Consider the following 10,467-nt stretch of genomic DNA (forward strand, 5'->3'; position numbering starts at 1 on the left):
TTCATACATGCAATTATACGTTACTTCACAGGAAGGAAAACGTACCCCTACTCTACCCTCAAGAAAAAAAATATCTTTAATACAATATGATGAAGTTAGAAAATTCTAGGAAAGACTTCAAATGTGATATCTTTAAGTAATATTTTCTGAAATGTAAGTCTATAGAACTACCGCATAATAATCCTTACTTCCCTCAAGATTTATAAAAAAAATAATGAAAAATAACATTATCTATTACAAAAATCCCAAAATAAAACCACAGAGATCGCCATCCTAAAAATAAATTTAACGTTACCTTAGCGTAAGGTGTAAGACGTAATAACATGCAAATATCAATTAAAAAAACTTTTCCTCAACATTGTACGATATAATTTAATAGTAACGAAGATGATGATTAATAGTCTCTAAAATCTTAAATGCTTTCGTTGATAGTTTTAAAGGAATTGTTCTCCACCTAATGTCATGATTTTTATTATTCATTTCGATAAAAAATATGATTAGATTTTTATTAAAAAACATACATTAGACTCAAAAACTGCATCAGATTGCCATCATTTGTAATACGATTATTCTGCAAGAGAATGCGCTCACACTATATCCCCTATTCTATACTTGGTTTCGACTTTAAATCATAGAGGGAGACACTATTAAAATTCGATTTGTCACAAATCAGCTGATTATTTAAATGTCAACAATTTTTATTGAAAAGGGGTGAAAGTTTAAAAAATATGCAAATTGAATTCAAAAACCCTTGAAGCAGGAACAATGATTTGAAACTAAGCTTTAAGCATTATTATGTAGTTGTAGTGCATTTGCATAGGAAATTGTGTCATATATGACTGGTGCCAACGTTCTTTATAATCATCCCCCGCCCCCCATTTATGATGTTCCTGGGGGGACCCAATTCGCTAACACTCATGAGGAATCTGGAGCACCCCCTTCGTATGAGGAAGCTATCAACCCCAATGGTAAGTACTTTAATAATAAAATTTCATCCCTATGAAAGAATTCCTTTTAGCACCTCCACCTTCTTATGATTCCCTCTTTGGAAGAGTCAGAGAGGCACAGAAGTCCAGCAAAGGGATAATAGACTTCCTTAAAAATGTTATTATTATAGTTTTAGGCACTTGTAAGTATTGAAATTCTTTAAAAACCCTTTTATAAATTAAGATTTTTATTTAGTGGGCTGCTCGATTATTTTGGGGGTGACAATTGTCATTCCCATATGTATGATAGTGATGGGTTCAATTTATTTACATGAATGTCCTCAAGGAGAATATATTCCCGTTTATTTACTAGTGGGAGGCAAGTTCTTAGAACATATTATAAGTATCAGAAGAAATACTTATTTTTTGGTACCCTGTAGGTATTTTTGGTATCTTAAAACAGCTTCTGCACCTCTCAGCAAGAGTTCGACAGACAGAAGAAGAAAGACAGGAAGAGAATCTCCGGCAATCGCCCACTCAAACCCTTCTTAATTGCTTCATGCTGGGTTGGTTCATAATTGGGTCTGTATGGGTTTACAAAGAGTATGAACCCAACTATGATCCGACTTTTGGAAAATACTGTAACAAAAATTTGTATCTTTTTGCATTTTGGTTAATTACTTCAGTGTATATTATTTTGGGACTTATCACCTTGTGCTTATGTTCGATTACTGTTGCTACTGTTGCCTTTCATACTGACGCTAGGGACGATCAGGAGGAGGGAGGTCGGATATGGTAAGGTGGGGTTATACATGTAATTAAATAAAGGTTTATTTAATTTTTTTTCTCAGCTTTAAAGAACTTTAAAAGTGTCATATTAATTCTATTCTTATTTTGATATAAAAGGATTTTGTGGTAAGTTTACCAATTTTTGAGTTACCATATGAGAGTGTTCATAAAGTTTTCCATAGACAACAATATTCTAAAAAGTTCATTTTAAAGTATTGTTGGCTAAATTTTGGTTTTAACCATCTGTGATAAAAGAGAAACGTTAATTTCAAATAAAGGTAAATTTTCTAGCATTAGTATAAGGCAATCATTTAGGGGCAAAACTTACAAATAAACTTATTGAGGCTTAATGGCAATTATCTGTTTGTTGATTGAATCTGGTGCAATTTAATATTTTTATTTTGCTATTAATAGTTTAAGTTCGGAATATTTAGCGTTTATACACAAGTAGGTATGATGATTATTACTTTGCTTACAAATTTTCATTTGGTAATTTTCTTACCTAATTTATATTTATTGTACCAACTCCTAGCTAAAGCTGAAAATTCCGAATTTAGAATCAAGGCTATTTTTAAGACTGAGAAAATTGGCACTTTGAAAATGCTTTTGTGAGTTAATTCATTACGTACTCTCTGAGCAGTGTTTATTAACATTTGACCAATTAGATTACAACTTATGTTCCCTGTTATATTTTTTATGATGTAAAGTTTTCAATAGTGTTTAGTCAAATCTATTGGCAGCTAATGAACAAAGGTTTTTTTATCAAATTAATAATTTACCTCTAATTTACTCACTAATACAATTAAAATAAATTGCATTTAATACTAACATTTTAATGTATAAGGGGGCAAATTTCAATGTTTTTACGGGAAATCATAGTAACTATAGGAGATAACGAAAAACAAATAATTCAGTATCCATTTAAGTTTTAAAATAGTCTATCTGATCATGGAGTACTCAAAATCAGTAAAAGTAACACTTACAATATTCAACATGATGAATTATTCAAAAACTGATCGAATTATAAAAAAATTTCTTAATATCATCGTAATCTATTTCAAAAAGAGTCTTTACAATGAAGAAGTTATATTTGTGTACCTGACATAATAATAAAATAACGAGGGTTTATCAAACATGGCCAAAAAAATGTTATTAACCCACTACACCTCTATCTCATATAATTATAGAGATTTTCTATATGAACTTTGAAATCGACCCAAACTGTACAATAATTTGTATCTCAAACTTGTCAACATATACCTAAATATTTGAGATAGTAAAACCCTTGTTGAAATCAGTATAAATGCATGGACGTAGGCATCAGATGATTAATTTGACTTGCAAGTATCAATAACATGTAAGTTTTTTTTTGGCCATTTTAGTGTCGCCCTTTACAAAATCCTTCGTACTCCCATGCCTGAATAATCAATAGAAGCAATACATAATATGATACAAATAAAATAGCAAAATGACTAGTGCCTCATCAACAATTAAGTCTTAGATACTTTTTTTTTAGTTCTAAATCTAAATCTGGACAAAAGTAGACTAATCTTTACACAATTTTGTATCTCTGCTGCTGATTTCAGCTTTATGTGGAATATATGAGTTTAGTTTTTGTTAGCTTTCTTGCCTTATTTTGTCCCTATAGCAATTTTTCCATTTGTAGTGGTCAGATATGGATACACTGGTTACCATAGCCATGTTGAAGAACTTATAAATATTATAAAAACATATATTGTTACAGAAAAATAAATTAATAGAGCTGTGCCTACTTACATACATTAGCAGTAATAGTTGAGAAATCGATAAAGAAATATTTTTGTGCCAAAGTGCATCTTCCTGAACCCTCCTTAAGCAGCCATATCCATATACATCATTTACGTCACAGTTGTCCTGTTAATCCTCTCAACTAAGTTTAAATGCTTAAGTAAGCAATAACGTTACCTGAGGACAACATGAAGAGGGTACTACCACATAATCCGTAGTCCCACTTACCACCCCACAACATCTAAATTTATTCTGTATTTTATCCATATCGGTGTTATTTTCTGAAGATGTTTCATAACTGGCTATTATAATATTATATAAAGTATAATTGAGAGCCTCAGTAGGGATTGTACTGGATAATCGCAGGGTTTCGTTGCTGTAATGCAATTGATAAATGGTGCCCATGAAGTACCCTGTGAATAGTAGGGAAATTGCCATCAGACTCAGGGCTAGGAACTATAAAAATTATATAATTTTGTTCAAATATTAATCGTTAATAGAGTTATATACCTGTAAAATGTGTTTCAGCTTATTTTTCCTTATGATTAAAGTGAGAAAAATACAGGGGATGCTGATGAATCCAGCTGGTAAAATGAAGAAAGTCAGATCCACTCTCAAATCCATAAAGCAGGTGTACACACTGAGTTTCCATATTAAAGACCACATGGATATTACCAGCAATCCCAATCCTACAAACTGTTAGCATATGAATAAATATTTTTTTAGCAAAGTATATAGAACTATGGTCTTTTCCGCAAAAAGAATGGGTTTGTATAGAAGAAAGGACTTTATTCTGATCGTTATGATGAATGTTCTGTTTGCTGTGTTTAAGGTAAGATTGATGGGGGAAAATTAATTTTCATCACTGAAGTTTTAAATAAACATTTGTAGGATTTTACAGAAATTTCTTCATATAGTTTGTAATATTCTCAAACAAATCAGTAACCGTCCTAGACAAAGCCCAGCGAAGAATTGTTTCTTTTTACTTTACATTTTGGCCAGTTTTGATGGCTTGCTTATCATATTGATATTCGTATTTTATGGTACATCTTCGAAAGACAGTGATTAATGGATCTAAACTTGCTGGTTTTGTGCGTTTCTGTATACTGTTGTGTTTAAAGCTGGCACTGAAATAATCAAATAGAAAGAATCTACTTACCCCAACAACGCAGGCAGAAAAAATGAGTGTTGCCTCTGAAATTGTGCATTTAGCAGCAAATTTGTAAGGCTCACATTTTTGTCTGTAATTCATTTTAAATAAATATTCGTTAACATCATTATGTTCGCTTGTGATGTTTTAACACCGAAGAGCCTGAAATTAAAGTAATATCACTATATATGTCTTGAAGCTTTCGAACCGCGCACAATGGAAAATGTGTCATGCACGCTGATCTTAAACGGCTTATCCAAAACAAACGACACGTTATCTGAACCTTATCGATACGTATCCTTAATAATTACTAATGAAATGGATTTTAGTCGTGTATTCCCATTTCATGAGGCAATATCATGAAGATTGGTAATAATAATATTTAAACACTGAGGAACAAATAAACATAATTTTTTTCTTTTAACGAATTTTATATCTATTGAAACGTACAAGAACAAGATTTGTTCGCTTATTAAGAATTTTAAGTTGATTTTAGTAATGATCTTTGTACATTCAGTTTTTTCATATTTGAGATTAGTTGAGGGATAAAAACTATTTTACCTAGAAAAAAAGACAGAACATTTCAGTTTTAATAGATCTATATTAGAGTTGTGGCATTTTCCTATTAAAAATATCACTGAATATTTCCCAGATACTTTCTTATACATTTATTAGCTTCATTGGTAATTTTGGATGCTATGTATAATAAGTCTGAACTAAGACACATGGGTATTAAGAATTTCCAGCACAGGCGTGTGTTAGCATTTGCTTGTGAGACTACTAACTCTATTTGTTATGTGTACTTCGTAGAGAGTTGTGGGAAAACAGAAGGAACGTTTTCTCTGGAAATAGCATATCCTCTTGATAATAACGCGAATGCAAGCTTTAGGATAATTTCTGATTGCTTGAATTGTTAGGGACAGTATTACACGATATCAAACAACCAGAGGTATGGAAAATAACTTCTAAATAGTATTTCGGACAGAAAATACATCGTAAGTTTCTAAGCCCCTTTTAAAACAAAATTGAAAATGGATATTTTAAATCGTACGTTTTTGCAAAATAAAAAAAATATTTTCGACATATCATTTTGCATTTTTCACAACTATTTTAAATAATTTCATTTCGACTAGTTACCTACATCTGCACACCGTGCAGCAAGAGGAAATGCAGTGGAAACTTCCACAACTGCGGGTTTTCCGCTGTCAAGTGCGCCTTAAATGTTTCACCACTTATGACGTAGCTTCATTTTAGTTGATCCTAGATTGACTGAAATATCAGTAATGTAGATTACATATTTGTGATGTAAGCGGCTTTATCAGTTCTGTAGATTGAATTTATGCAGTTTTAAGGATTATTTAGGTATGTGATTTAAAAAATCTAGACTAACAACATAATAATATGTTTTCCTTCGAGTTACGCTACTGTTGGATCATTCTGTCAGTACCGTAGATTGGATATTAACAGTGTATATATTTTATAGTTTGCTCACTATTACTTCCTTTGCATCACTATATTCTCTAATAAAGTGGCAAAAGTATGAAAAAACTTCTGATTAATATTTTTAAAAGTTTTTTTTACTTTAAAATATCGATTTGACAAACATTCTTGATGTTATGGTGGATTTCGTTTCGTGAACAATTTGCTTTTCATACAAGACCATTTTCCTTTACTACGTGGAGTAATTTTTTCATTATTTATATTATTTTTCTCTGTATGGTGTTTTATGTGTGTGCAGAATTGATTTTAAAAACGCGTCTTTAACGCTGCTTCCCCATCCTCGTCCTTGGGGACAACGAAAACGCGGCCTTTGGGAAAACTGTGTTCACGAGATTAATGGCCGTGGAAATGGAAATTTCAACAACGAGGATGCGATATAACAGTAAATTAATCTCCACGCTCTGGATCTGCGATAATCAACGGAACGAAATTATCTGTAACATTGGTTTATTCTGATTTTGCCATGTCGTGTGACTCGCCTTTAATTACAAATTTGTTATTAAAATGTTGCTTCCCCTGGTCTTAAAGAAATCAATTTCCTGAAAAGCCAACAGCCATATCTCCTTATCTCGAAAACGCGCCTTTGCTTTCTCTGGCTGTTTTGCCGCCGCTTTTAGTCGAGGGTCGTAATTCTTACTTTGCCAGAGAACTGGAATAATACCTTCCAGTTTAGAAACATTTTATGGTTATTATGCAGGAGATACGTCGACGGAAAGAGCCGAATTAGATACAAGTAATAAAAGGGCGTTCAGGTGTTTTTTTATTCAGGTGAAATATACTCTTTTTCCTAAAAAACCTTCAGTCAGTAGTAAATTTCCCGGAATGTTTCAATGAAAAATTTTTAATTCTCGCAAGCACTACATAAAGTTAATTCATGGTGTCGTTTCATTGAGGGGGTTCAAGGGACGAATTTGAGGGCTAATCTGCTTAAAAGTCGCCCTTCGTGCCCGAGCTTTACCCTTTTACGTAACTTCGATAAAAACTTAATTGTTACTTTAATCCTTGGAGGCCTGGATTCGTCACGTTTAGCCAACAGACCGAAATCCGACGAGGGAAGAATTAAGGGTTTTCCGCGACCGTCATGGTTTCCGCGGAATTAATTATCTGCCCTTTTCGGGTGGAACTTTTAATCCTATAAAAATATATAGTTTTTAGTGGAATTTATTATAGCCACCAAGATTTAATCTTATATGCAACATGCTCCTGTGTATATAGATGAAGCCCTATATACTGCATTTGAAAACAATGTAGTTTCGCGCGTTATCAAATAAAATGGATAATAAAGTTTAAAAGATGGGTGTGAAATTTGCATTGAATGAGCCCCATTTTTGTTGAGACTTGCACACAGGTACAAAAGGAGACATCTTTGTTTTGCCTATTTAGGGAATTCCGATGCATGTGAATTTAACTGAGACACTTTCGAATGGAAAAAAATTAAAAATTTATTAAAAATAATAGATATATGTTAAAATGTAACTTGTCTTGACGAAATGGTGAAGGACGTAACTCTTACGGTAAAAAATGATTAAAATACATAATAATGTTGTCTACTTCCCTATTAGTAAGAAAATTTACATCAATTACTATCCCCATAGTGTCATTGTAGTAATATGTGAATACGAATATTCAAGAACAGCGTGAAACGGTAAGTTAAGGTTGTTTCTTAACTTATTTCTAATGCGAAATTATCAATTTTCTACAATAATTGGGAATGGTCACAGAAGCACAAAAACATCTAGTCAACTTATGTTTTATTCGGTTTGTGTTCTTTTCTCAAAAATTAAAATTACAAAACAACTATTTCAATATAAAAAGCTTGCTCAGTGCACGAAACAGCGATTTAGACTTTCGGTAATGTTCCTGAACACTCCCCCGCTCTTCGAACGAGAGGAGACAATCAAGAAAACAGCGAGATAAGCTAACGATGTAAATTAAGGGCGCAGTGACTGATGGTCATTCCGAAGAGATTAATTAATTAATCATTCAGAGAGCGACGCGACTAATGAAAAGTACCGCCAGTGGTGTAGCTCCATCCACTTTCTTTGAAAATTCTTTTACTTACAATAATTCCGGCAACAACGGCTTAGCCATACCTACACCACTGCTTTATCCCACAAGATAAGCCAATCCGATGGCGGAGGAACATGTTCATTTCGCTGTACCGACTCGAGAAATATTAATTGTTCAATACGAAAAACATGAAACGTGGTTGGTGCTAATAAATTGCTGCTTTAATGTGGAATAATGTAATTGGATATACAAGAGTAACAACAACTTTTTTATGCGTAATTCTCGTGAAATTCCTTCATGAAATTTACTAAATGAGAGATGTCTTCATAAGTAATTGCGTTATATAGGGACACTCTAATGCCTCCAACCAATTTATGCCCCTTTAGTTGAAACATCTTCCTCTCTTCCGCCAACTTCAGGAACTCATTCTCAATTTTCTCATCTCCATTATTAATTCGAAAAGGAATGTTAATTCTACTTCGATTTTCAAAAGGAACCTTGTTCTCATAAAAATTTCTCGAGTCTTTTATAGCCTTATAAAGCAACATACTTTTCATCCTGCATTGTTCTTCCATAGCTTTCACTCCTCCATGGCGTTTTGTCCATTTTAAGACTTTACCAAATAGGTACACCCTATAAAATTCAGATATTGAAGGAAATTGGTTTTGCTGAGAATATACATATGGAGATACTAACGAGAATATTGGAGGCGTGTTTAATATTGAGTTGTATTCGGAGATGCGTTCGAAATTGAGGATTGAAGGACAAATACTCAAGTGTTTCCCCAAAAGATCTTCCCTGACAATTGCAATGCCCAAACCTGCAGTTCCAAGGTTTTTCTGGACGGCAGCTATAATGACACCAAACTGGAAGGAAAGAAACTGTTATTGGAGCATTTTGATAGAAAGAACTGTTTTTTTTTTAAATTAAAACCTATGTAAAACTTTCCCTAAGTAAATTTATACAGTTTAGATAGTTTTATTGCTTATTTCAATCATACTGTAACTTAGGTTTATTTAAATTTTCGGAAAAAATTACGAATTTTCTTGACAATTAGGTGTATATATTAGAGATATTGGTGGTTGTCTAATATCGTAGTATCGTCAGGAAATAGTGGAGCAAATGCAAATATCTCGTAAAGAACTCAAGTATTGAAAACATGGAACTCAGTCTACTTCATGGATAGGATTTTTTTACTTTTTTTCCTCCACGAAATTGTAGAAAAAGACTATCTGATGCACATTGAAATATCGGTGAAAACAGAAAGATCGTTCCTCCCAAAATTCTCTTATATTGATACTAATCGTATATTATTTATTTTATCCTGTTTATAATCTATTCTCAAAAAATGTCCTAGGGAAGAACTTTAAGACCTCATCAAAGCATTTTTTCTTCTACTAGTTCCAACCTTTTAATACCTACTTTGGAAACATCAACTTTTCTCGTTAAAATGTTGGAAGACATGTCTGCCACCAGAGGTACGCACTTAGTGTCCGGTACAAAAGAGTATTCCACGCCTATAAAATCAATGCTTCACCCCTGTCATTAAATTAATAAAAAAATTCTACCCTGAATGGTCTCATTATCGCAATAATAGACATAAGAAGCATTAGGGGTGAGTTTCCAAGCTTTCGTGTCAGGAATAGCTCCCTCATGGGGCTGAGGGAGTACCATATTAATTTGTCCATACTTCTTGGCCTCATTCGCGGCGATATTGGACCATATTCCTGAAAATTTAATAAATTAGTACGAGGGAATCTCATTACTATCTGCAACCTGCAACTGCATAATCAGCGATTCCATTAACACCAATTAAATTCAAAGCAACTGCCGAAAACAACCCTTGACCTCCTCCATGCATGAACAGGATTTTGTAGTTTTTGGGCACATTTCTGGAAAAAAACTCTTAAATTTTTACCATTAAAACTTTAAATTAGACGCAACAGTAGTTCTCTGAGATCGTCCTGAGCCCCTTGGTTAATCTGAGCGTAAGCCTCGGAGCGATGGCTCAGCTCCGTCACACTAAACTCCAAATTTTGATAAGAAAGAAACTCTTCTTTAGCTTCTTTGAGCACCTAAAAAGAGGAAAAACTGAAAAATTTAAGTGCGTATTCGTTGTGTAAAACTCACTTACCTCTTCAGGGATTTTTCCAGGCCCTGCTCCAAAATTGATGGGAGCCATTTTGAAGAGATTCTGAAAGGCAACCAATTTGCTTATTAACGTTTGAAGGCTGGAATTAATTTAGCCCGCAGTGTTTGTAAGTGGAGTAATGCGGTTTTGGCGCTTATATCTAATCTTTGGCAACCGGAGTGGTACATAGTCTT

At 33.2% G+C, this 10,467-nt stretch overlaps 3 protein-coding genes across 11 annotated transcripts in view; 1 reads left to right on the forward strand and 2 right to left on the reverse strand.

Moving 5' to 3' along the window:
• The first annotated feature begins 667 nt into the window (after positions 1-667).
• Positions 668-3,335, forward strand: LOC136350500 (transmembrane protein 272-like). The gene is made up of 4 exons (XM_066302265.1): positions 668-968; positions 1,019-1,129; positions 1,183-1,305; positions 1,367-3,335. The coding sequence occupies exons 1-4, from the start codon at positions 836-838 to the stop codon at positions 1,723-1,725; spliced, it is 726 nt and encodes a 241-aa protein (XP_066158362.1). The 5' UTR covers positions 668-835; the 3' UTR covers positions 1,726-3,335.
• On the reverse strand, positions 2,329-6,138 carry LOC136350477 (uncharacterized). 6 transcript variants are annotated; one of them, XM_066302242.1, is made up of 5 exons: positions 5,774-6,138; positions 4,642-4,794; positions 3,993-4,171; positions 3,660-3,938; positions 2,329-3,608 (listed from the first exon to the last, which is right to left on the reverse strand). In XM_066302242.1, the coding sequence occupies exons 2-5, from the start codon at positions 4,688-4,690 to the stop codon at positions 3,333-3,335; spliced, it is 783 nt and encodes a 260-aa protein (XP_066158339.1). In that variant the 5' UTR covers positions 4,691-4,794; positions 5,774-6,138; the 3' UTR covers positions 2,329-3,332. The 6 variants fall into 6 exon arrangements, with proteins under 6 accessions (XP_066158339.1, XP_066158322.1, XP_066158317.1 ...); XM_066302225.1 differs by having other exon boundaries at positions 3,993-4,178; positions 5,774-6,133; XM_066302220.1 differs by having other exon boundaries at positions 3,993-4,178; positions 5,770-6,133.
• A 1,728-nt stretch (positions 6,139-7,866) lies between these two features.
• Positions 7,867-10,467, reverse strand: part of LOC136348239 (probable phosphoserine aminotransferase) — a 35,483-nt gene continuing 32,882 nt past the window's right edge. For all 4 annotated transcript variants that reach the window (XM_066298949.1, XM_066299034.1, XM_066299104.1 and 1 more), the window contains exons 2-8: positions 10,277-10,336; positions 10,087-10,217; positions 9,919-10,034; positions 9,711-9,869; positions 9,565-9,659; positions 8,839-9,008; positions 7,867-8,775 (exon numbers count right to left, since the gene is read on the reverse strand). In XM_066298949.1, the coding sequence (XP_066155046.1) occupies positions 8,412-8,775; positions 8,839-9,008; positions 9,565-9,659; positions 9,711-9,869; positions 9,919-10,034; positions 10,087-10,217; positions 10,277-10,336 (1,095 nt within the window). In that variant the 3' untranslated portion in view covers positions 7,867-8,411. The remainder of the gene's footprint in view (positions 8,776-8,838; positions 9,009-9,564; positions 9,660-9,710; positions 9,870-9,918; positions 10,035-10,086; positions 10,218-10,276; positions 10,337-10,467) is intronic.

The sequence above is a fragment of the Euwallacea fornicatus genome, chromosome 1, assembly GCF_040115645.1.
Source record: "Euwallacea fornicatus isolate EFF26 chromosome 1, ASM4011564v1, whole genome shotgun sequence".
NCBI lineage: Eukaryota > Metazoa > Arthropoda > Insecta > Coleoptera > Curculionidae > Euwallacea > Euwallacea fornicatus.